A 27950-nucleotide genomic window follows, 5' to 3' on the forward strand; every position below is an offset into this window, starting at 1 on the left:
TTATTGTATATAATATATACTTGCCGACTTTGGGTTCTAACCCTCCGGAAGATCCAGGAGGAGGGGGCATAGTGGGAGGAGCGTAATTTTGGAATAGTCATTTTGTTGTATGGGGCGGGCCCAAAATGACGCGACTTGTGGTGAATCGCATAATTGAGGCTTGTCGGGGGCAGGATGTGGGAGAAGTGCCTGCTCTCCCATTAGTCCGGGAGACCTACCTGGAATTTGGGAGTCTCCCGGACATTCCGATAGAGTAGGCAAATATGATATAATAAGACTTCTCTGCACAATGCAGAATGCCCAGAGCAAAAAATATTAGGTCACTTGCATCCCTTGATGAGCACAAATACTCTATATCCAGAAATGGTAAGTAAAAATCAAATAAAAATACAGATCTGAAATCTTTTTCTTTCCAGGAATATTAGCATTATGAGCAGATTTATTTTGAAACAGAAATGTAATCACCAATTCAATATAGTACAAATTACTTCCATAATTGCACATCCTTTTCCAAACTGTTTTTTTTTAATATATCATTATTGTAAGCTAAATTTCTTTCAGGAGTTGACACAAAAATAATGAAAAATTCTGGTAAAGTGACAATAAAGAGGACAAAGATGGACACCATAATCAACAAATTTGTGGTTTTTGTAAGTAATTTTATAATAATAAAATTTGAGTGAGAAATTTTTGGTTCTAATGAGCTGTTTTTCTGGTTCACAGATCGCATTATTATTAATTTGTGTGTCGTTTGTCTTGGCTCTTGGAGCTGGAATCTGGGACAGTTTGTACAAGGAAAAGCATTCTTACATCCCTGGAATTTCTCAGCTTTCATCCTCTGCCATTGGTTTTTATTTGTTTTGGGGATACTTTGGTATTATGAGCACACTTATACCTTTCGTCCTGTACATCTCGTGAGTGACACAAGCAGCTGTTCTTTTCTTCAAATAATTGCCTTTATTGGATACTACTACTAAAAGTGATCTGGTTGTTCCGTGATGTGATGTATAATTACTGTGATACACATTTTTTTACATTTTTATGTGGGTGAATATAAATTAAAACCATTATGAAATTGGTTAATACAAATTATATTCTACACTCAGGCATAGCTAAACATAACTCCACAATTTTTTCTTACAATGTTCATTAGATCAGATGTTATTTTCAAATGAACATTGACAATTGTAACAACATATTTATATGTATGTCTGGAGTCAGAACTCTAATCAATAGGTTTCAAACTGTGGCAACATCTGAAAAGAAGGCATTTTCATTTCCCCACTTACCTTAAGTAAAATAACAGGGTCTGTATGTCTGTCCATTTATTTGTGTTGGATAATGCAGAAGTCTAACATTTTCTTTAAATTGGAGCATCATGCTTAAAATATAATACATGACATTTAATGGTTGCTGCTTTCTTTCCCCACACTGTTCTTGGCATTCTACCCCCATAAAATTGATTAGCTGTGCTCCTCACAGCAACTGTAGGAGGAGGCACTTTGGGATCATGTCTGTGTGTATGCTAGTATCATCAAACAGCAGCAATTATTCACTTTCTTATTTCTGACTTTTGGAACATTCTCGAGGTTTACAGACAAAAGATCCAGTACCTATGTGTATATATAGTCCTGGTCAACATTATTGGCACCCTTGAACTTTTTGTATAACCTGTACAATATCTTTAGAAATAAATGTAAATATATGATCATAACATTTAATAGGATGTCCATGTCCAATTTATGAACCCAAAAACATTCCTTTTCAAATTACATGTAGTATTTTCAAAGACGAGAAAATAAAATTTGGCAACAATGACTGCCTCATAACGTTTCTTGTAGTCCTCTATAATCTTCTTGCACCTGTCTGTTGGTAGTTTTTCCCATTCTCCCTTTGCAATTTGTTGAATCTCTTGAATGTTTGCAGGATTCATTTTCCCAATGACAGATTCAACTCTCTCCAAATATTTTCATTTGGGTTGAGATCAGGACTTATTGCTGGCCAGTTTAAAACAGTCAATTTTAACATTTTCAACCATTCTTTTGTGCTTTTGGATGTGTTTTCTGGGTCTTTATTTTGCTGGAGGACCAATGATCTTTGACCCAACCCTTGTTTTCTTACACTGGGTAGCACATTTTGCTCCAAAATGCCTTTGTAATCCTCTGATTTCATGATTCATTCAATACAGTCAATGCCTCTAGTACCAGAGGGGGCAAAACAGCCCCACAACATTATGGATCCTCCACTATGTTTAACTGTAGGTAGGGTGTTCTTCTCCTTAAAAGCTTAATTTTGTCACCTATTAACAAATCGCTGGCCTTCATTGTCAAAGAGCTCTATTTTGTTTTCGTCTGTCCACAGAACATTTGACCAGAAGGATTGTGGTTTGTCTAGGTACTTTTTGTCAAGGATCAGTCATTCCTTTTTATGTCTTTTTTCGAGCATTGGCCTACGCCCCTCAAACCATTCTTGGTTTAGTGTGTGGCATATGGTACATGTTCAAACTATCACTCCAGATTGTTCCAGGTCAGTCTCTAGCTCTTTGGATGTTTTACATGGTGTTTTTTTCACAGTTTGTGTCAACCTTCAAAGATTTCACTAATCGAGTTCCCTTATTCCCCCCACATCCAGGGAGGTTCTTTACAGTTTCAAGAGTAGTAAACTTCTTAAATAACATTGCACACTGTTAAAACTGGGACGCAAAGGTATTTAGAGATGGCCTTGTACACTTTAAAGGTCTTGTATTTGGTGATAATAACACTTCAGTTGCTCTTAGACAGCGCTCTTTTCATCACCATTGTGACAAAGTAACAAGGAATAAAAAGTGCCCTTTTTTAAACATTAAAACTATCATTCATTTGTTAATTCATGTAATGCGAGCACTGACAATTTATCACAGGTGACTCTTATTTCTAATTTATAACACAATTATTATTGTTTAATCCCAAGCAGTTTTGAGCCAAACATGAGTATCTGTAGACCACATTCAGAGGTGCCAATAATGTTGACCACAACTGTGTGTGTGTGTGGTAAAAATTCAGACACCCATGTGACACTGACACCCCACAGTCATCAGTCACAAACAGCTTCTAACTTGAAATCAAATGGTGTTTTAGTGTGTTCACATCACGTTAACAGCATACATTCTCATCAGGATGACACCAGTAGGCAATGTCAAGTTGCCTACACCACGTTGTGTCCCTAATGTTAACTAACACAGTGTATCTCTCTAGCCACTGGACAACTTGTTTAGCATCAGTCACACCTTACAGCTGAAAAGACAGGTTCAAATACACAAAGCTCCTCCCTTTAATCTAATTACATCTTATTAGACCATGAGTTCAGCCTAAGGGGCCTATTTATTATAGTTTAATTTACATGTCAATTCCACTAAAACAGCTGTTTTCAGGGAAAAGATGCATATTTAAGTATTTTCCTAATCTATAAACACTGCATTGCAGCAGATATCAAACATTTGCTGCTTTGCATTTTTGTTCAAAAATGCAAATATAGATGTCTATGGGGACTGCTATGTACTGCAATTTAGCAACATTCGAAAATACTTTTACACCTATGGTAATGTACATTACCATTTTTGATAGTTTTCAACACTGTTCAGCTCTGTTCTGAAGAGCATGGCTTCACAACACATGTGCGGAGGGATTACATGATCCCTGCCTGTCACACACTGTTCTCTCTGCAACAGTGAATTGCAGGGATATTTGTGTGCAAGCCCGAGTTTTTCAGTCGACACATGCCCACTGGAGTGAGAAGAGGACCCCCTGTGGATCGCAAACTTCTACGGAAGTAAAGGGGCAGTGGTAAGTAAGTTTTGCACTTCAGAAGAACAGCAGTGTTTTGCAACTGCTGTTCCTGTGTAGGTTTTTTGATGAATATGAGAAATAGTTCGATCCTTATCAATACGATAATAATTAAACTATCTTTCATGTTTTGCGGTCATTGTTAAATATGCCCCTAGGTGTCTTACTATGCAAATATTTAACACTGTCTGCAACAGTAAGCTGCAGATTCCCCCAGGACCTCACCTGTCAATATCACTATGCAGGAGAGGTGAGGCAAATAGGTCTCTTTTCGACAAAATTATATAAATATATATATATATATATATATATATATATATATATATATATATATATAAAATATATCCCATCTTTGGACTTTCTTGGGGTTGGTTGGGTACTACCGATGGTTTGTCAAAAGTTTTGCCACCCGAGCTGCCCCATTGACAGATTTTTTTAAAAATAACAACAATAACGGGTTAATTTGGTCTGTCTTTGAAGGTTGCCTGGGAAAATTTGAAAGAAGCCCTGTGCACTGCATCAGTACTACAAGCAACTAACTTTAGGGAGAGGTTATTTCTCCAGACAGATGTTTCCGGCATGTGTCTGGAGGCAGTATTGTCCTAGAGCGTGAAGGATGAGGCAAGACCCATTGTTTTCTTCAGCTGTAAACTCCTCCCAAGTGAAAAGTTAGTTAGAAAGTCGTGGAATATATTACGTTTACATTATGTTGGAATAAAACAGCAACTGCTTAATAAGACTGGAGTAAGGAGTATATATATATACACATTATATATATATATATATATATATATATATATATATATATATATATATATTGTGGCAAGAGCTTGATGGACAGGTGACACACCCACCTTCTCTTTAAGAGAAAACGCCCATCACAGGCTCTGTTTCACTTAACAGACACACCCTGTCTGTTTGCTGAGAGGGAGCAGCTTTTAAATCATGTAAGTTAACCAACTTTAAACTACACATAAGTCTTTACTTGGTTTAACCTGAATCTAGGTGCATAACTGCGCCAATGTCTTACTCTGCTTGTATGTTTTCTTTGCATATTGTCATATAAATGCCTCCCTTCGTTACATATCCCTCCCCCTAGCGTCTCCAAGTCGGGGGACGCGGACTTCGCGAGGAGCGCATATTTTCGTGACAATGCATCTGCATTATTGTGCAGAATCCCAGGTCTATGTTCTACTGAGAACTTGAAAGGTTGTAGTGCCAAGAACCAGCGGGTTACCTTGGCATTTACCTCCCGATTGCTCTGCATCCATCTCAATGGTGCATGGTCTGTTATTAAGGTGAACTCTCTGCCTAGGAGATAATAGCGCAGAGCTTCTGTAGCCCATTTTATGGCGAGACATTCTTTCTCCACAGTGGCATATTTTTGTTCCCTTGGAAGCAACTTACGACTTAGGTACAGGACAGGATTTTCTACTCCATTCCTCTCCTGTGACAAGACTGCACCCAAGCCAACACCAGAAGCATCAGTTTGGAGGAAGAACCTCCGGGTAAAATCCGGTGCTTGAAGAACTGGGGAGGAACAAAGAGCTAACCGAAGATCAGACCAGGCGATTTCTGCAGAATCAGACCAAGTTAATCTATCTGGACAACTTTTTTTAAACATGTCCGTAAGTGGGGCAGCTCTAGTGGCGAAGTGGCTTACAAACCGCCTGTAGTAACCAACCTACTAAGCCTAAAAAGGTTCTTAACTGTGACTTTTTCTCTGGTCTTGCCCAATTTTTGACTGCCTCAACTTTGTCTAGCTAGGGTTTTACACGCCCTCGACCAACAACGTACCCCAAATATTTGGCTTCTCTCATGGCTATGGCACATTTCTCTGGGTTAACTGTAAACCCTGCTGACCTTAATGAAGCTAAGACCGCCTCAACTTTGGCTAAATGTGATCCCCAATCTGGGGTGTAAATCACTATATCGTCCAAGTAAGCGGCTGCATAAGCTGTGTGCGGTCGTAGCAATTTATTCATGGCCCTTTGGAAGGTGGCAGGTGCCCCATGCAACCCACAGGGTAGGACTTTATATAGATAGAGACCATCAGGGGTGGAAAATGCAGTCTTTGGCTTGGCCGTGGAAGTCAGGGGAACTTGCCAATAACCCTTGGTTAGATCAAGGATCAAAGATTTTCCACTAGTTCATCCACACTTGGCATCGGATAGGCATAAAACTGCGACATACTGTTTAGGCGCCTAAAATCATTGCAGAACCTAATTGTCCCATTGGGTTTCGGGACAAGCACAATGGGACTATTCCACTCACTAGTGGACTCTTCAATCACATCTAACTGGAGCATCTTCTCGACCTCCTTTCTCACGTCCACCCATCTGGCTTCTGGAATACGATACGGCTTCTACTTTACAATGACTCCTGGCGCAGTGACAATGTCGTGTTCGATTAAGGTAGTGCGCCCAGGAATGGAACAGAAGACATCCCTGTTCCGGTGAATCATTTCTTCAGTCTGTTGTCTCTGCTGAATGGACAAAGCTGGCTCTATGGGCACTTCAGAGTTTTTAATGGCAGTACTCACTAACTGAGGAGAGGTTTTCTCATCATGCCAAGGTTTAAGGAGGTTAACATGATATATTTGCTCCTCCCTTCTCCTACCTAACTGGCGGACTCTGTAATTGACAGGACCGACAGCCTCTAGAACTTCATATGGACCCTGCCAATGGGCGAAAAGTTTGCTTTCCTGGGTGGGAACCAGGACTAGGACCTTGTCCCCAGGCTTGAAAGACTGACCAACAGCACTTGTATCATAACTTTTCCTCTGTCGTTCCTGAGCCCCTTTTACATGTTGCTGCACAATGGGCCCTATCTTTCCTAGTCTCTCATACATTTGGGACACAAATTGGACCAGATTTGGCTCCCTGGGACCTTGCTGCTCCCACCCTTCTTTTAACATATCCAAGATACACCTGGGCTGTCTCCCAAACAATAACTCAAAGGGACTAAACCCTGTGAAGCTTGAGGTGCCTCACGGATGGCAAACATCAAATAGGGAATAAGAGTGTCCCAATCTTTTTTCTCTTGAGCCACTGCTTTCCTGAGCATGTGCTTTAATGTGCGGTTAAAGCGTTCCACCAACCCATCTGTTTGTGGATGGTAAACAGAGGTTTGAAGCGCCGTAACCCCTAGCAACTGGCACATGTCCTTCATCAGTTTGGACATGAATGGAGTACCCTGATCTGTGAGAATTTTATTTGGGTATTCCCAAGCGCGTAAACATCAACACAAGTTTCTTAGCTATGGTGCTGGACTTTGTTTCATACGGGAATTGCCTCTGGATACCTGGATGCATAGTCAAGCACCACTAGTATATATTGGTGCCCACATGCGGATTTTTCCAGTGGCCCCACAAGGTCCATAGTTATCCGTTCAAAAGGAACTTGTACTATTGGTATTGGAATGAGAGGTGCCCTGTACATGGGTTTGGGACAGGTTCTCTGATAAATGGGACAGGACCGGCAATACTTTTTCACTGCCATGTGTACACCGGGCCAGTAAAACCTAAGCAGAACTCGTTCCCGTGTTTTATCCTCCCCTAGGTGTCCCCCACAGACATGTGTGTGTGTGTGTGTGCTGCTTTTAACACTTGGGTACATGGACCTGAGGAACCATTAAATTGTTCTACTTTTTCCCCCTGTACATTAGCAACTCTATACAGGAAATTATTTTCAACAATAAAATATGGTATACCTTCTGCAGGCTGGGCGGCTTTCGCTACCCCATTTACCTCAGTCACACTTTTAAAGGCATGTTCCAAAGTGGAATCATTAAGTTGATCTCGAGCAAAGTCCTGCAGAGGAAACAAAATTGGAATTGCGGACCAGTCCGTATCCTCACTGACAGGCGGGGTGGGCTCATCTGCGTCATCACCAACCAATGTTAGTTTGGACTGTCCATGTTTCCCTGCAGGTGGATTCTTATGTGGAACTCCTGCTGTGTCTCCCAGGATGGCATTCCGGTTTGGCGGTTTCCAAAGATCGATGTCCAGATGTTGTGGATTCTTAGGCCGTTCCTTCAAGACCGGGCTTCCGACCGTTGCATCAGTAGCCGGCATGTCCGGCCGGATCCGCTCACCGAGGACCTCATTAAACAGTGGGAAGTCTCGCCCCAAAATGAGTGGATATGGGAGTTTAGGTGCTATGGCAGATACCACCATAACAGTTTTGTCTTTGAGTGTGACTGGTAGTATTGTTCTTTCATACTCCTCTGTCGTGCCATGTACGCAAAGAACCTTCAGCTTGGGCAACCGAGAAGTTATGGTTTCGGGTAAGGCAGAGCTGGAAACCAATGAGAGTTCACTCCCCGAGTCAACCAAGGCCAGAACAAGGTTTTGTTTGATTAGCACATTCACCTGGAACAAACAAGGACTTCCTGATGTGGGACTCATGGTAAAACAGCTTGGAAAAGCAGGCCCAATATGTGCCACGGAACAGTCCATGGGTTCCGGTAGTTTAGGACACTCTGCCTTAAAGTGGCCTGGCTCACAACATTCAAAGCACTTCAGATTAGACAGCTTTGCACCTGGTCCTCTGTCCGTAGCAGTTTTGCCATTGGGCCCTGTAGCAAGGATTGTCAAACATGGCTTTTGGCGTGGCAGCGGCTTTGGCACAAATGCAGGTTCTTTAGTCATTTGCTGTGGCAAACAAAACCTTTCTACCACGGTGGCAAGCTCTTCATAAGTTTGTGGGTCTGATTGCAGAACCCACCTTTGCAGATCGCGGTTCAGCCCCCGGATGCAGTGATCTATCGCCAGAACTTCAATAATCCGAGATGGCGAATTCTCCTCAGGCTTTAGCCATTTCTTTAAAATTTTAGAAAGCCCAGCCACTTGCGCTCTGACCGGTTTTTCTTTATCATAGCTCCATTGGTGATAGTGCTGGGCTCGGCCTGGCCTGGAAACTCCAATGCGAGCCAATATCTCAGACTTTAGGTACAGATAATCAGAGTCCCGTTCCTCATCTAGATCCATATAGGCTCGCTGAGCTTCACCAGTCAGATATGGCGCCAGCCTCTCAGCCCAATCTTTAGGAGGCCATTTTGCCCTTTTTGCAAGTCTCTCAAAGGACACCAGATATGCTTCTACGTCATCACCTGGCGACATTTTCTGGAGAACAGGACCAAGTGGTTCATTTCTCTCATGCCTCACCTGGCTTAACTCTTCTCTTAAGAGCCTTGTGTTTTCCACCTGTGCCTCGGCAACTCGTAGCATCTGAGCTTGCTGCTGTTGCTGCACACCGGCCACATTCACGTTCTCAGTACTTCCTCCATGTTGACGTCTGCGCGGGTTGGGTAGCGGAAACTTGCTTCCCAGAGTATCACACTCCTGACACCACTTGTGGCAAGAGCCCGCTACTGCAGAAGCACACGCAAACAACTTCTTCCTTTTTATGGTTCTTTATTGTCAGGATGGTAAATGTTTTGACACCGTATACTTTCACAGCAATTATGGAGACCCTAAATGCTAGCTATACATAGACCAGCTCTCTCTCAGGACCAGCCAGCTTTCCCAGCGTTGGTCTCAGTGAACAAATGGCACAAACAAACTTTTATACATGATACTGCTCCCCCAGCCTTAGCTTGATGGACAGGTGACACACCCACCTTCTCTTTAAGAGAAAACGCCCATCACTGGCTCTGTTTCAACTAACAGACACACCCTGTCTGTTTGCTGAGAGGATGGAGCTTTTAAATCATGTAAGTTAACCAACTTTAAACTACACATGAGTCTTTACTTGGTGTAACCTGAATCTAGGTGCATAACTGTGCCAATGTCTTACTCTGCTTGTATGTTTTCTTTGCATATTGTCGGATAAATGCCTCCCTTTGGTACAATATATATATATATAATATATATATATATATATATATATATATATATACATACACACATCTTTTCCCAAAATTGGGTGCCTGTGTCTACATTTTCACACAGTTTCGTTTTGGCTGAAATTAAAGTGCAATGCTTGCCTTCTCCACCATATGTGGCAAGATCGTATTGGGGATGCCTTCCTCTGGGGACGGTTGCACTTCAGCCAGATAAATCGCATGAATCCAGTGTTTCAGGTTCAATAGCCTCAGCTACTTTTAGTCACCAGCTTGCAAACATAACAAAATATAAACAAAATCCTAGCCTTCTGGCTACTAACTAATACAGAGGTATTCCCTCCCTAGAGTGAGGGCCTAGTGTCTCTCACTTAAACCAAAAAATGAAACTCACAGATGAAAGTTGCATTTTCTCTCAGGAGCCATCTGACCTCCTCCCCAACAGTGAGAGAGATAGCGAGACCAGAGCTGCAGCCTTTAACAAGTAGCACACAAGTGTAACTCCTAATTAGTGTGCTGTGAAACCTACTCTGGCAAGCTTTACCACACTCTTAAACAATCTCTCTGGTGTTTTAAAATACAAATTACAGGACTAGGACTTATATACCTGCCAGTCACTTTTCCCACATATTCCTCACCCCACTTTTTTGACCTGCCCAGTGGGGCGGAACACTTGTAGTCCCTAAACAATGAACTCCTGGTCTATGCTCTACAGGGATTTTACCTCCTCCATTCCTAAATGACACTTGCTTTTACCCTGGGCAGGTGGGATTGCCAATTGGGACTATGGATGACTACATCAAGGTGCGCTGCAGTATAATGTCTATGGGGCTTTAGAATCTTATCTATCATTCATTGAAATGTGGCAGGTGCCCCATGTAACCCAAATGGTAACCTCTTATACTGAAAGAGAAGAGACCCTCCAAGGCAGAAAAGCTGTGTTCTCTTGGCTCTGCCTGTCAATGGTACCTGTCAGTAAGTTTGGTTAGGTCTACAGTAGTTAAAAACAATGTAGTACCAACATATCAATAAGCTCATCCACCCGAGGCATTGGGTATGTATCAAACTTAGACACCTCATTTAGTTTACAAAGTCATTGCAGAAGCTTTAACTACCATCAGGCTCCAGAATGACCACAATGGGACTTGACCATTCACTATGTGACTCTTCAATTACATCTAATTCTAAAATTTTTGAAATCTCTTTAGACAACAACTCCCTGTCAGGCGCCATCTCCGCAATCTCACTAAGTGCAGGAGACGGCCACCTTTCTTGCCCCGATCATCGCGTCCCGTTGCCTAGCAATGGGACGCTTTCTGGATCCTGTCTGGGGTCATGCGCATAAGGACATCACATTCCCGTTGCTTGGCAAGGGGACGTCTCACCTGTCAGCGGTCAGTGTCTCTGACCACCTATTCCGCGCCCACCTCTCAGGGCTCTCAGTCATCTATATTAGGCAGCCTCTGGAACCACTAGGGAGCCAATAAAGTGATATACACTGTCAGATTCGGGTATTTTAGATCCACGGATTTGTGATAGACCCCTGACGCGTTTCGTCCGACAGATGCAGACTTTTTCAAAGCAAAACAGTCTGCATCTATCGGACGAAACTATCTATCACATACCCGTGGATCTAAGAGACCCGAATCTGACAGTGTATATCACTTTATTGGAAGGAACCAACTTCTTTAGGAACTTTTTATCCTTCAATTTGTCTCATAAGACCTTAATAGGGTGCGCACCCACAGTCACCTGACCGCTGCTCAGTGGCAAATCGTCACAGCTCTAAGAAGCGAGGACTTCGGGAATATATGTGTACAGCCTAGCTGATAATAAAAAAGTGTCTTCAGCGAAAACCGTGAGTTACATGCTAGCGGCATATTGGCATATTGGAACATTTCCTTATCATGAGTCCGTGAGCCTAAGAATACTGACTATCTATATGGTTCTTTCCTACTTATGTCTGCATAGGTCTTGAGTCCTAATCATTTTGGGTATAATATTCCCTAAGAACTTGTTGACCACATATGCACAAATAGGGTCTGGATCTACTGTGTTATTGATTTACATTATTGTTACATTTGTATCTTATTTATGTATCCATTTGGTACCATCAAGATATACAATATTATTGCTGATTCTAGTGCAGATTGTTTCTGCTATCCTTACCAGAGACTCAGGCCATGGCTGATTACATTTCCAAAAACCTTGAACGCGGTTTTATCCGTTGATCTGGTGCATGATTCTTTTTTGCTAAAAAGAAAGACGGATCTCTCAGGCCTTGTATTGACTACCATAAGTTGAATGCTATAACATTTGAGAATCGATATCCTCTTCCTCTTATATCAGAGCTTTTCGACCGCATCTATGGCTCCCAGATTTTTACTAAATTAGATCTCAGGGGAGCCTACAACTTGATTCGGATTCATAAAAGCAAAGAATGAAAGCCCACTTTTAATACCAGGAATGGGCACTACAAGTACCTTGTTATGCCCTTTGGACTGTGCAATGCCCCGAAGGTCTTCCAGGAATTTATTGACGAGATCTTTCGAGACCTGTTATATTATTCATGGTTGTCTACCTCAACAATATTTTGATCTTTACTCAACACCTTTCCTCACACTGGGAGCATTTCAAGGTTGTTCAATACCACCTGTATTGTAAGTTGGAAAAATGCCTGTTTGAACAATCAGAAGTACCTTTACTCGGATACTTCTGGTGTGGGGTTCCAGATGGACCCCAAGAAAGTGAGGGCTATTCTTGATTGGCCTCAAAACTCTGGCCCTAAAGCCACTCAGTGTTTCATCGGTTTCTGTAATTATTGCCAACAGTTCATTAAAAACTTTTCCTCCTTAATCGCACCTATCACTTCTCTCACCCGCAAAGGAGGACATGTGAAAGACTGGCCTCAAGAGGCATTTTTTGCCTTAAAATCCCTTAAGGAAGCCTTTTGAGCAGCTCCTATTCTGAGACAACCTGATCAGCACCAACTGTTTTTCTTGAAGTGGACTTTTCTTCTGTCGGGCAGTTCTTTCACAGAAGAATTCTGCTGGCACCTTCTCTCCTTGTGGATTCCTCTCCAAGAAATTCTCTTCCTGCGAGGCTAACTATGACATCGGTGATAATTAACTTATCGCAATCAAGGTAGCTCTGGAGGAATGGCGGTATCTTCTGGAGGGGGCTCTCCAACCAATTACTGTATTTACGGATCATAAGAATCTTACCTATTTACAGTCAGCGCAATGTCTGAATCCTCGGCAGGCCTGTTGGTCACTCTTTTTCCCCCCGATTCCAACTAATCCTGACCTTTTACGCTGGTTCCAAGAATGCCAGGGCCGATGGCCTCTTTAGGTCTTTTGATCCGTCTGATTCCTGCCCTCCTGATCCTAAACCTATCATTAGTCCACTAAAGATTCTAGCTTTGACCAAGTCCTCTACGAAGACACCTCCCATTGGGCATTCCTTCGTGGATGTTCACCTTCATCCCAAACCTATAGCTTGGGCTCACGACTCCAGATTTACCGGTCATGCTGGCACCAAGCAAACCATTGCTCTCCTATCACGTAATTATTGGTAGCTTTCCTTAAGCTCCGATGTCCACAAATTCGTAGCAGGCCGTGACGTTTGTGCCCGCCACAAGACCCCCATTTGGGTGGTGATGCACCATTTCTCTAAGTGGGCACACTTCGTCCCTCTTAAGAAGTTACCTTTTGCCACAGAACTTGCCCTTCTTTTTATCAGGAATATCTTTCGTCTTCATGGTTGCCCCGTGGAGATCATTTATGATCGGGGAGAACAATTTATTTCCAAGTTTTGGAGAACTTTTCGTAGTCATCTTGGGATCCAGCTAAATTTTTTTCTCGGGCTACCATCCTCAGACCAATGGTCAAACTGAGCAGGTCAACCAGGATTTGGAGACCTTTTTCTGCTGCTATTACTCCGATCATCAAGCCTCCTGGAGTGATCATCTTATTTGGGCAGATAACCATCAGCACGAATCCCCCGGAGCATCCCCATTCTTTAACATCTTTGGCAGACACCCTACTTTACCTATCTTCTCTGATGAATCCATTATATCCATACATGCTGTCCAAGGAATTGTTTGTGACTTTTCCAGGATCTGGACCCATGTACAGGACTAATTGGTACAAGCCGCCAACCGGTACAAACACTTTGCGGATCGCAAAAGCCATCCAGTTCTTCATGTACAGTCATGGCCAAAAGTTTTGAAAATGACACAAATATTATTTTTCATAAAGTCTGCTGGCTAACTTTTTATGATGGCAATTTGCACATACTTCAGAATATTATAAAGAGTGATCAGATGAATTGCAATTAATTTCAAAGTCCCTCTTTGCCATGACAATGAACTTTATCCCAAAAACAACATTTCCACTGCATTTCAGCCCTGCCACAAAAGGACCAAGTGACATCAGGTCAGTGATTCTCTTGTTAACACAGGTGAGAGTGTTGACGAGGACAAGGCTGGAGATCACTCTGTCATGCTGGTTGAGTTAGAATAACAGACTGGAAGCTTTAAAATGAGGGTGGTGTTTGAATTCATTGTTCTTCCTCTGTTAACCATGTTTATCTGCAAGGAAACACATGCAGTCATCATTGCTTTGCACAAAAAGGGCTTCACAGGCAAGGATATTGCTGCTAGTAAATCACTTAAATCAACCATTTATCGGATCATCAATAACTTCAAGGAGAGAAGTTCAATAGTTGTAAAGCAAGCTTCAGGGCACCCAAGAACATCCAGCAAGCGCTGGGACCGTTTCCTACAGTTGATTTGCCTGGAGAATCATGCACCACCAGAGCAGAGCTTGCTCAGGAATGGCAGTAGGCAGGTGTGAGTGCATCTGCACGCACCAGTGAGGCGAAGACTTTTGAAGGATGGCCTGGTGTCAAGAAGGCCAGCAAAGAAGCCACTTCTCTCCAGGAAAAACAGACTGATATTCTGCATAAGGTACAGGGATTGGACTGCTATGGACTGGGGTAAAGTCATTTTCTCTGATCAATCCCCTTTCAGATTGTTTGGGGCATCTGGAAAAACACTTGTCCGAAAAAGGAAAGATGAACATTACCATCAGTCCTGTGTCATGCCAACAGTAAAGCATCCTTAGACTATTCATGTATGGGGGATATTTCAATTTTATTGTCAATAAAAGCCTTTGACACTTGTATGAAATGCTTATAATTTTACTTCAGTATACCACAGCAACATCTGAAAAAAAAAGGTCTAAAAACACTGAAGCAGTAAACTTTGTGAAAACCAATACTTGTGTCATTCTCAACACTTTTGGCCATGACTGTAGGGGATAAGTTGTGGCTATCCATCCATAACTTCAAATTCAGTGTACCATCTATGAAGTTTGCACCCCACTATATTGGTCCCTTCAGCATCTCGCACATTATCAATGCTGTTACTTACAAACTCTGTTTACCTCCCTCTCTCCATGTGCATAATTCCTTTCATATATCCCTACTTAAACCTTTAATACACAATGAATTTTCTAAAAGGCATCTTCCACCTCTTCCCATCATGTCTGTCCTGGGTGACGAGTATGAGTTAAAAAGTACCTTGGATTCTTCTTCCATTCGAGGCAGAATACAGTTTCTAGTCCATTGGAAAGGTTACGGCCCGGAAGAGAGATCTTGGGTCGACAAGAAGGACTTGCACACACCTCATCTTCTCTCCAAGTTTCCGAAAAAGACCAGTCTGCTCTTCGTTCTGTCCCAGAGTGAAGGGAGAGGGGTACTCGCAGGTGCCGTCTCCGCGATCTCTCACTAATTGCTGGAGACAGCCGCCTGTCTTGCCCCGATCATTGCGACCGATTGCCTCGCAATGGGACGGATCCTGTCTGAGTTTACGCTGTGCGCACATGCACAGAAGGACATTGCGTCCCTGTTGCTAGGCAATGGGACGCCTCACCTGTCGGCGGTCAGAGATGTTGACCATGTAATACAAATGGTAACCTCTTATACTGGAAGTGACCCTCTGGCTCAGTCTGTCAACGGTATCTGCCAGTAAGTTTGGATAGGTCTAGAGTGGTTAAATACCGTGCATTACCCAACATTTCAATAAGCTCATCCACCCGAGGCATTGGATATGCATCAAACTTAGACACCTCATTTAGTATACGAAAGTCATTGCAAAAGCGTTAACTCCCATTAGGCTTCGGAATGACCACAATGGGACTTGACCATTCACTATGTGACTCTTTAATTACATCTAATTCTAACATTTTTTAAATCTCTTTATACACCAACTCCCTGTCAGGCACCGTCTCCGCAATCACACTAAGTGCTGGAGACGGCCGCCTGTCTTGCCCCGATCATTGCGTCCCGTTGCCTAGCAACTGGACGCTTCCTGGTTCCTGTCTGGGGCTATGCGCATAAGGACATCGCATCCCCATTGCTAGGCAACGGGACACCTCACCTGTCCGTGGGCAGCGTCTCTGACCACCAATTCCGCGCACACCTATCAGGGCTCTCAGCAATCTATATTAGGCACCCTCTGGCACCACTAGGGTGCCAGAATATTGGTTCCCACCTGTTCCAGCACATTGTCTGTATCCAGTATTTGGTCCTGTTGTAACCCGGCTGTCTCCTCTGACCTTCCTTTACATTTCGTTTTGGTACTTTGCTGCCAGTTCTGGTTTCCTGACTCCTGGCTTGCCTTTGACTATTCTTCGGATCTTACGTAATGGGATCTCTTCCGGGTACCTGGTAGCGTAATCTATTATCACCAGAACATATTGATGCCCCCGGGCAGACTTCAGTAAAGGACCTACCAAATCCAAGCTATCTTTGCAAACGGTCCCTCAATAATGGGTAACGGGACAAGTGGACTTTTAAAGTATGGCCTAGAAGCATGGTATTGACACTCAGGGCAGGACACGCAATAGTTAGACACATCTTTATGGACCCCGGCCACAAAAAAATCCTGCAATATTCTTTCTGAGGTTTTTTCTACCCCTAGATGCCCTGCAGTTATGTGACCATGAGCCAGGTCTAGCACCTTTCTCCTATAAGTCTTAGAAACTATTAGTTGTTCCACAATATTCTCACCCTTTTTGGACATTTGATACAACAACCCTTGATCTATGGCCATGTGACGGTATGGCAACCCACTATCGAGTTCTAGTGGTTTTCCATCAATCATTTTTACATTTTCTCTAGCCTTTAACAGAGTGGGGTCCTTTAAATGCATACATATCTTTTCTCACTTCAAATTTAGGCATACAGTCAACTGGTTCAACAACATTTCTTCCTTCAGTACATTGTCCTGAGCTCTACTGCTGCCCAAATTTCTTTCAAAATCCCTGAGCATATTTGAGAAAAGGAACACGTCAGACTCTGGGACCAATCCCACCACCACTGTATCTGTAACATTATCACACGGGTCTGGGCTATTTGTTTGTCTAACCAAGTGGGTTTGCCACAGCTCCAGAAGTGGGAAAAATCTCGCCTCACTATTGCATCAAACCCAAAACAAGGAACTTATCCAACAGTAAATACCACAAAACCACACTGTGTTTCTATGTTCACTTCAGCGGTAGTATAATACCGAGTATCCCCATGTATACGGGTTACCCCAACACTTTTCCCTTGATGTTTTAAGGGGCTTACCAACTCGGCTTTAAAAAGTGTCACCATGATACCAGAATCTAGTAGAGTCTTTACACATTTGCCTTCTATGATAATTACACACATTTGTTTGTCTTGCTCAGTGTCGGTCTGCAGTGCAGGCCAGCTGGGCAAAGAAAGCTACTCTGCACTGTACGTAAGTACAGAGATAGTATCACATTGCATAGGTTCAGAGGTAAGTGAACAATTAGCAGCAATATGGCCTAAGTCACCACATCTAACATATCTTATCACATTTTTATCAAGTCTTATACAAGGCTGGAACCTTCTGGCATAAATGGCCAATCTCCAGGTTCCCGGCCTTCAGTCTCTGGATATTTCAGTTCATTCCACCGCCCAGCACCCTTTTCCCCTGGAACAATCATACCAGAAGTCACTGGAGATTGGCATAGCGGAACTAGGGGCCAGTGGGATATATTCCTCAGTTCCTCGGCTGCCAGATACCTCTCAACCATCTCTACAAGCTGGTCTGCTGTTTTGAGTTTCCTGTGGCTTACCCACCTGCACAGACCTGCAGGCAGCGACCGTAGATATTGATCCATCACGATTCTTTCCACAATTTGGGGGCCTGTCAAAGTCTCAGGTTGTAACCATTTTATAGTGAGGTGGATTAGGTCATGCATCTGAGAGCAGGGAGATTTATCTACCTGGTATCCCCAGCAATGTATTCTTTGCACAAGGGCAGACATTGTGACACCCAAAGGGGTCAGAATTTCCGCCTTTAATTTATTATAGTCCTTGGCATCAGCAATACTTAAATCAAAGTATACCTTTTGCGAGTCCCCAGATAGGAAGGAGGCCAATAGGCCGGCCCACTGAACTGTAGAACAGTCTTTTTCTTTCAACAGTTCTCTCAAAAGTTGTTAAATAGGCTTCTACATCATCTTCCTTGGTCATCTTTTGAAGAAAATAACTAGCCGGTATAGAACTGGAGCTAGTTGTGACTTCCGGAGAAGTCTTGCCAGACATGGCTGCAAAACACTACACCACCTCTTTTAGGTCTTGGCGGTCTTGGTGATGTTGCCTCCAGGCCTCGTCAATGGCTGCCTGCAGAGTCACGATAGCTGCCTGTTTTTGCCTCTGGGACTCCTCAATATCTGCTTACAGTTGCCTCTGGGTTTCCTCAATGGCTAGCTGCTGTTTTCTCCAGGACTCCTCAAGTGCTTACTGCTCCCCACTGGTAACTTCTATCAGCATTTTAAGCAAATCCTCCATGTTTCCCCCCGATGCAGGGGAAGGGCAGAACATAACCTCCTTAGTCAGCAGACAGACTCCCGTATTAGGGTTCATAAGACGTGATATACAGTCTTTCTCAAAATCAGGTGCCTGTCTCTTTAAATTTTCACACAGTCTCTTTTTGGCTGAAATTAAAGCGCAATGCTTGCATTCTCTACCATATGTGACAAGATCGTATTGGGGATGCCATCCTCTGGGATGGACGATTGCACTTCAGCCAGATAAATTGCATGAATCCAGTGTTTCAAGTTCAATAGCATCAGTTATTTTTAGTCACCAGCTTGCAAACAGAACAAAATATAAATAAAATCCAAGCCGTCTGGCTACTAACTTATACAGAGGTATTCACTCTCTAGAGTGAGGGGCCTAGTGTCCCTCACTTAAACCAAATAATGCAACTTACAGATCAAAGTTGCAGTTTCTCTCAGGAGCCTTCTGACCTCATCCCCAGACAGTGAGAGAGAGAGAGTGATCAGAGCTGCAGCCTTTTACAGGCAGCACACAGGTGCAGCTCCTAATTAGTGTGCTGTCAAACCTGCACTGGAAAGCTTTTCCCACACACCTAAACAATCTCTCTGGTAATTTAAAATACAAATGACAGGAATCTAGGACTTATATACCTGCCATTCACTTCCTTCACAGTGCTTCTGTCTATATATATATATATATATATATATATATATCTTTATAGTGTGTGTAACCAGCCATCCGAGTGTGTTGGCTTAGGATATGGCTGGTGCCATATTTTAGCGTAGAATGTAGTGTATGCAAAAAGTGCACAGTCTGGGCCCCAGCACCTAGATCAGTGTAAAACGGGGCAGTCATCCAAAATCAGGACTGTCCAACCAGAATCAGAAAAGTTGGCAGCTGTACTGCTCTCTCCTACCTGTTCTTTCAGCTTTCAATTCTTGGGGGATATATTTACTAAACTGCGGATTTGAAAAATTGGAGATGTTGCCTATAGCAACCAATCAGGTTCTAGCTGTCATTTTGTAGAATGTACTAAATAAATGATAACTAGAATCTGATTGGTTGCTATAGGCAACAGCCCCCTTGTGTATTAAGCTCAGTATTTCCTTGTCTCAAACCTGGAATGTAGGCTACTGTTTGCGAAAAAAGGATAGGTGCAAAAAATATGAAAAAAACAGCCATGAGAGAATACTCTAGCCTCCCCTTCCCATCCAGCCAGATGTTAAATCAATAGCAACAAACGGACACACACTAATACATTTCTCATACACATGGACACACACTAATGTGGATTATTATAACATTGTTAGGGAAATCTCTAGGATGAAATAAAGAAATTGTACGGAAGAGAAAGAAAACAATGGAACTGTAAGAACAATAAGCTCTGCAAGCAGACTTCATAAAACCATTAAAGACACTAGTTATAATCCTAAAATTAAAATATGTTTATACGTTAATCATTTGACTTTTAAATTAGACCAATTACAAAGTCCCCTTTCATAAGACTTAATAAAACTGTAAGCAATAGTATTTTGGATAAATGGAAAGTTGAACATAATGAAAGGAGTGATCCTAATGTGATAATATGATTGACTTTGTAGTGACATTTTTACACGTCCTACTATGCATATTTCCACTCAGACCCGCAAATAATCAGACAAATAGACACATATGCATATAGAGAAAGTATCCACATGTGTGCACTATCATAGAAAATAAAAATCACAAAAAGTCATAAGCAGTGTTTTGTTTTAATATATAACTTAAGATTAATCCTTGAAAAAAATACCGCTAAATTAATACAAATTTACTAACACTTTTTTATGTGTAAAAAAAAATCTGAAACTAGACAATCTCTACCATCATAAATAAAGGGTAGGAGGAGGAGAGAGAGAGAGATTTTAACTTACCAGAGTTTGATACTTCAGCCATTAAGTTTTGCCGTGGAACGCATGTGCGTTCCAGTGACAGGAAGTTCGACATTGCGTTCCAAATGTCGAACTTCCTGTCAGTGGAGCGCACATGCGTTCCACGGCGGAACTTAACGGCTGAAGCATCAAACTTTGGTAAGTTAAAATCTCTCTCTCTCTCCTCAGCCCTTAAGCGGAACTTAAGGGCTGAAGGCAGGTAGCGGGCGGCTGCTGCGACCCCTTGGCTTTGTGCCCTGGGCGATGGCACCGCCCGCACCACCCTCGTTACGGCCCTGAGTGAGTGGTTCCTGCATGAGCAGGAAACTCATCTGCATTACCGAGCAGCACAGGCTGCTCCTACACATCTTTCTCTGTGGGAGCCCTGGTCATCGCATTCCGGCCTCGCTCTTAGCAAAAGGGGTCATCGGGCAGTGGGGCCCACTGGGGATCTCCACGGGACCCTGCTGGGCCAGTTCAACGCTGTATATACTGTATATACATATAAGATATATATACAGTATATATAGAATCCAGTCACAAATCAATTTCTGCATGGTGCTTTTGTGGGTAGAGGCATGTACAAGGCACAAAAATGCAATAAAAGTATAATTTGTATATTTCTACGCAAACTTCCCTTTTGCTATTTTAGGGCTGAATGATGTTTTCTGGTTTTTTTGGGAAAAATGCCAATTCTGAGAAGTATGTGACTTCCACCTTTTATTTTTGTTCTAGGACAATATTTATCTCAATGTGCATTGCAGTTTTTCTTTTCTATATTATTCTGTAGGATGGACTTAATTCACGTGATTCACAACTACTTTATTAACCAAGACTTGGAAATGTACTACTCAGAATCAGACTCACCAGCGCAGGCTAGAGCCAGTAGTCTCTGTGATATGTTGGGACAGATAGATTATATCTTCACAGACAAGACAGGCACACTCACCCAGAATGTCATGACTTTCAAAAAGTGCTGCATTGGACACAGAGTTTTTGGTAAGTTCTTCTTATAGGGGCCTGTCATTAAGGAAAATAAGGCAAAAAAAAGAGCAAATGTTCTCTGGGAAACACCATGTTACAATGCAAGGGGTACAAATTAGTTTATTATTTTGCACATAAGTTAAAATACTGTCCATTTTATCATCTAGCACATAAATACTTGATAGCTTTATTTTTACACTGAAATTTAAAGTTGATTTATGACAAGCCCTATCCCAATTATAAATCTATTCCCACATTTTAAATGTACCTCCCCCTCCAATGCAACATGGTTTTGCCCAGGTGCAAAGTTACTCCTTTTTATGCTTTGCTCTCCTTAATGACTCGAGAGGCTCGAGATGTGGATTTGAACTACCACTTCAGATGTGATTCTAGTCTCTTTATTTCTACTCTCATCATACTGCCTTTTTTTTAGATTTCTAAAATATCTTTTATAAACCTAAAATCATTTTTAAACTTGACAAAAGAACTGCAGATTTGTCCGTCCTAAACAAGTAAACCACACCTATGACAGGGTTTCAGAAATAACACCCCCCTGGCACTAGTCCATCCTTCCTGTATGGCTATATAAAACTAGACAGAATGCAGCATATTATAACTCAGTGATTTAATTATATATTCCAGGCACTACTTCAGACAATGAGGAACAACATCAGGTAATGTTGATTGATTAGCGCCTATATAAAGTGTTTATCTATATTCAATGTTGATTGACAGTATATATATATTAGCGATGAGCGGACTCGGATTATCGCAATCCGAGCCCACCCGAACAGTGCGGATCCGAGGGCGATCCGAGCACTGTTCGGGTATTTCCGCCGCTGAGAAAAACTGAAAACGAGGCTATGAGTCCAAATCCCGCCGTCAGACCTCGCGATACTCGGATTCTATAAATTCCCTGCTTGCCGCCGCCATCTTCACTCGGGCATTGATCAGGGAAGCGGAAGGTTGGGTTTTGTTAGTGGTGCTGTGTCCTGTGCTCTGTCCTGCTGAGTCCAGTGGTGCTTTGTCCTGTGCTCTGTCCTGCTGAGTCCAGTGGTGCTGTGTCCTGTGCTCTGTCCTGCTGAGTCCAGTGGTGCTTTGTCCAGTGCTCTGTCCTGCTGAGTCCAGTGGTGCTGTGTCCTGTGCTCTGTCCTGCTAAGTCCATTGGTATAAAAAAATTATAAAAAATTATAAAAAAATTATAAAAAAAATTATAAAACAATTATAAAAAAAAGTATAAAAAAATTAGTACTGCAATAACTACGTTCACTGTTCCTGCAGTAAAAAGGAATTTCTACTGCAATATCTAACTACGTTCACTGTTCCTGCAGTATAAAAAAAATACTACTGCAATATATAACTACGTTCACTGTTCCTGCAGTATAAAAAAATTAGTACTGCAATATCTAACTACTTTCACTGTTCCTGCAATATAAAAGAATTAGTACTGCAATATTTAACTACGTTCACTGTTCCTGCAGTATAAAAAAATACTACTGCAATATATAACTACGTTCACTGTTCCTGCAGTATAAAAAAATTAGTACTGCAATATCTAACTACGTTCACTGTTCCTGCAGTAAAAAGGAATTTCTACTGCAATGTCTAACTACGTTCACTGTTCCTGCAGTAAAAAGGAATTTCTACTGCAATATCTAACTACGTTCACTGTTCCTGCAGTAAAAAGGAATTTCTACTGCAATATATAACTACGTTCACTGTTCCTGCAGTATAAAAAAAATACTACTGCAATATATAACTATGTTCACTGTTCCTGCAGTATAAAAATATTAGTACTGCAACATTTAACTACGATCACTGTTCCTGCAGTATAAAAGAATTAGTACTGCAATATATAACTACGTTCACTGTTCCTGCAGTATAAAAAAAATACTACTGCAATATATAACTATGTTCACTGTTCCTGCAGTATAAAAAAAATTAGTACTGCAATATCTAACTACGTTAACTGTTCCTTCAGTAAAAAGGAATTTCTATTGCAATATCTAACTACGTTCAATGTTCCTGCAGTATAAAAAAAATACTACTGCGATATATAACAACGTTCACTGTTCCTGCAGTATAAAAAAATTTAGTACTGCAATATTTAACTACGTTCACTGTTCCTGCAGTCAAAAAAAATTAGTACTGCAATATTTAACTACGTTCACTGTTCCTGCAGTCAAAAATTGTTAAAGTGCGCATGTCCTATTTCACCAACATAAGGGTGGGTGGGAGGGCCCAAGGACAATTCCATCTTGCACATATTTTTTGGGCATTATGTGCTCTTTGGGGCCTAGCTTTTGAAACTGCCATCCTGTCTGCCACTGCAGTGCCACTCCTAGATGGGCCACGTGTTTGTGCCGCCCACTTGTGTCGCTTAGCTTAGACATCCAGCTACCTCTGTGCAACCTTTTGGCCTAAAAACAATATTGTGAGGTGTGAGGTGTTCAGAATAGACTGAAAATGAGTGGAAATAAATGTTATTGAAGTTAATAATAGTGTAGGAGTGAAAAAAAAACAAAAATATGGATTTTAGCACTTTTTAAAAAAAAAATCAGAACCCAAAACCCTAAATCAGAACCAAAACCTTGAGTGGGGTGTTTTGGCAACACCAATCAGAACCCAAAACCTAAAGCTAATCAAAACCCAAAAAGTGAAAAAGTGACCGGTGCACACCCCTAATATATATATATATATATATATATATATATATATATATATATATATATATATATATATGTTGTAAAGAATGAAGATAATATAACAGAACTGAGAATTTGTCTAGAATAGGTAGTGCTCCAAATCTCAGCATCCAAGATTAGCAATTGTTAGGGAGTCAACCAAGAGACTTCCATGACAGAGAGTGTCCATAGGACAACAATATCCCAGACACTCTACAAATCTGAGCTTTATGGGAGAGTGATAAAAAGAAAACCATGTTGAAAAAGCGCCAGCAGATTCCGTAGCGCTTTACAATTGGGAACGAACAGTAATAAAACAATACTGGGTAATACATACAGAGAGAGAGGTAAGATGGCCCTGCTTGCAAGCTTACAATCTATGGGACACTCGTTTGATACACAAGGGTAAGTGCTACATCATATTAAATATTTGTCCAGCTAGAATTCAAAGGTTAAAGTATTTAGTTTGCTGTATGCTCATTCAAACAACTATGTTGGTCAGAGGGTTGTTGTCTCGTGTTAGTTGTGTAGAGGGTGGTAATAATTAAACCTATTTCCTCCCAAACATTAAATAATTAGTGGGGATTGCCAGACTGTGTCTTGTTCTATACCAAAGTAGGGGATGTAACCTTCTATATAGCAGAAGAACCCTACTGAAGCTACCAATCTCTATAAGGGATTTTATTTCAGATATGTATCTTAATACCCCATTCATACTGCACCAAAATCCTGGGTTTTTGCCGGGGCGAGCTCAAACGACCCAGGTCTTGGTGCAGTATGAATGGTACAAGTCAAAAATCCCGGGTCTAAAAACCCGGGTCTTCAACCCGGGATTTATCGAGGGGTAATTCACGGGTCGGACCTGGGTTGCCTGCACTATGAATGGTGCAACCCGGGTTTTTCAACCCGGTTTGCACAGAAAACAAGCTGATTGGCTGTCTGCCTGTCTCTGGAGGATTTGGAATTAGGCATTTCTCATTCATTTTATGCTTGCCAAAAAGAGGCTATTAATTTTCCATCTAGAAGTCTAGTCTTTTGGGGTAATCATTGAAATATGCAATGCCTAGCTTTAAAAGCTCCTACAACCTTCCCTTAAATATATGTTTCCCAGTCTCCTTATGCCTTTCAGAAAGCCCTCCTAGACTAGTACGACTAAATATATAAGCCAATTGGAGGTATCCTTTATTCATTATTGTATTATTATATTGTGTATCACCATTTTTCAGCTAATGAAAACTGCTCTGGTGATGACTCCCACAAATTGCCAGGGCACAGACTCGTGCAGTATAAATGGGGTCAACCCGGGAAATTCCCGGGTCCGAGGTGCAGTATGAATGGTGTTTCTGAGCTGGGACACTCCGAGCCCCGGCAAAAACCCGGCTTGAAAAACCCGGGATATTGCCGGGGCGGCAGTATGAAAGCGGTATTTATTCAACTTTATAAAGTATACTACACTAGATGCACTTTCTTGTTCTCTTTGTTTCCAATGTATGACAGGTCTTTTACTGATAGAGTAGCAGCAGATTAATCTATCTGTTAGTCATTGTAGAATTGTATGATTTGTGGTGGCAGGAGCACAATACTATACACAGTGGGTACAGTCATTTTATTTTAATACACAGTATTTTCATAATAATAATAGGAACTAGTGACATGTCTTGGGGACTTTATGTCTGCAATTTATGAGCTGTGACCAGTGGTCATAAATATTGCTTCACCCAATGTCAGGGGCAGCACGGTGGCATAGTGGTTAGTGGTTAGCACATCTGCCTTACAGCACTGGGGTCATGAGTTCAATTCCCATGCATGGCCTTATCTGTGAGGAGTTTGTATGTTCTCCCCGTGTTTGCGTGGGTTTCCTCTGGGTGCTCCAGTTTCCTCCCACACTCCAAAAACATACTGGTAGGTGCATTGGCTGCTAACAAAAATTGACCCTAGTCTGTGTGTGTGTGTGTGTGTGTGTGTGCTATGGAATTTAGACTGTAAGCTCCAATGGGGCAGGGACTGATGTGAGTGAGTTCTCTGTACAGCGCTGCGGAATTAGTGGCACTATATAAATAAATGGTGATGATGATGAATGTCTGCTTCCGCTGTATAGACAACAGCTGCACATTTAAAAAAATATATGATTAAGATAGACATTTGACTAGGCATAGAAAAAATGTAGACAAGAGGAGATTTTTTAAATAAAATATTTTATTAACCTCCTCCTGCCACAGGACATAAATGTGCCTTAGTGGATTTATATTCTGTTTGAGTGAACTGCTCTGAGCAGAGGAACTAGATTGTCAGTGGAACTTGTTACATTAATGGAGTTCTGTGCCCTTTTGCAAAACACTAAGGTATCACTTGTCTTCTATAAGTATGTATAAGTTTTTCAAGCTACCCAATACAAAAATATGTTGGTGCAAATCTGTCACGGGCACTAGGAGTCTTTGCCCAGGATATCACCAGATGATGTTCTTACCAGAGTAATATAGCTGGTACTATGGTCCTCTGGTAGCAGGGTGACAACGGAACAGGAGAATCAGCAGATGGTGAGAGAATGCTCAAGGAAAGTCTATGACTAGCAGCAACTGGTAATGACTAGATGTATGTACACGAGGAACCAGATGGACAAGTAAACGTGAGGAGAGTCAGTGGTCTGCGTACAGCAAGTTGTACCACTGCTATAGTGAGGAGGAATGTTCAGGAGTAGAGAGGAGGTAGTGAAAGTCAGTGGTCTGCGTATAGCAAGTTGTACCACTGTCTATAGTGAAGGAATGGATTCCAGGTGCAAGTAGGTAACGGAAAAATCAGTGGTCTGCGTACAGCAAGTTGTACCACTGCTTATGTGAGAGGATACTTGAAACTGGTGCCAATGGGAAACAGGAGTCAGTGGTCTGTGTTCAGCAAGTTGTACCACTGCTATATATATGTGAGGAGGGGCACGAGGAGATGAATGGAATGCAGAGTATACACGGGGCACACGGAACTTGATCCCACGATGATAACCACAATACAATAATAACTGACAAGCGCTGCTTGAAGTATACAAAGTCACTATAGAGATCCAGGTAATAGGAAACACAGTCAATAGTAACAATAGCTTCAGTAGATGGAAGACTCCGGAGATGAACACAACACAGTCCAGACGGATATGCAATACAATAGCAAAGTCAATGGAAAGTATGCATACCGCGGTTCAGGAGAGCAGGCTGTCAAGGAGACGTGCAGGGATACCTGAACGGCAGAACGCCGGCAGGAGGAGAGACCACTGGAGGATGGAAGCGGTAATCAGGTTGGTGCAGCGCACGGAAGGTAACCGGTAATCAACGGAGCAATACTCAGGAAGCAGTAGTAAGTAAAACTGGAAACATGATGAACACGTGAAAGTTGAGGCTGTCTGGTATCCGGCAGTAGTAGCGGAGGCAGCGGAGGGAAGGCACGCTGAACACAGGAGAGTAGAGGCGGTCTGGAAACCGGCAGTAGTAGCGAAGGCAGCGGAGGGGAGACACGCTGAACACAGGAGAGTAGAGACGGTCTGGAATCCGGCAGCAGTAGCAGATAGGAATCAGCTGAGCTGACACGATGAACACAGGAGAGTTGCGACGGTCTGGAAACCGGCAGTAGTAACGGAGGCAGCGGAGAGCAGACACGCTGAACACAGGAGAGTTGAAGCGGACTGGAATCCGGCAGCAGTCGCCGATAGGAATCAGCTGAGTGCAGACACGATGAACACAGGAGAGTTGAAGTGATCTGGAAACCACAATCGTAGTAGACAGGAATCAGCTGGAGCTGAATACACGAGAAAACACAGGAACACCTTCAGAGGCTCATGGGGAATGAGACTCCAAGATCAGGCAACCAGG

At 42.2% G+C, this 27950-nt stretch overlaps 1 protein-coding gene across 1 annotated transcript in view; it reads left to right on the plus strand.

Annotated features, from left to right (window-relative positions):
• Positions 1–27950, plus strand: part of LOC142148180 (phospholipid-transporting ATPase IK-like) — a 460892-nt gene that overhangs the window by 227478 nt on the left and 205464 nt on the right. The window contains exons 11-14 of the mRNA XM_075204771.1: positions 562–650; positions 724–914; positions 21222–21430; positions 22058–22089. Coding sequence (XP_075060872.1) covers positions 562–650; positions 724–914; positions 21222–21430; positions 22058–22089 — 521 coding nt within the window. The remainder of the gene's footprint in view (positions 1–561; positions 651–723; positions 915–21221; positions 21431–22057; positions 22090–27950) is intronic.

The sequence above is a fragment of the Mixophyes fleayi genome, chromosome 1, assembly GCF_038048845.1.
Source record: "Mixophyes fleayi isolate aMixFle1 chromosome 1, aMixFle1.hap1, whole genome shotgun sequence".
In the NCBI taxonomy this organism is placed as follows: Eukaryota; Metazoa; Chordata; class Amphibia; order Anura; family Limnodynastidae; genus Mixophyes; species Mixophyes fleayi.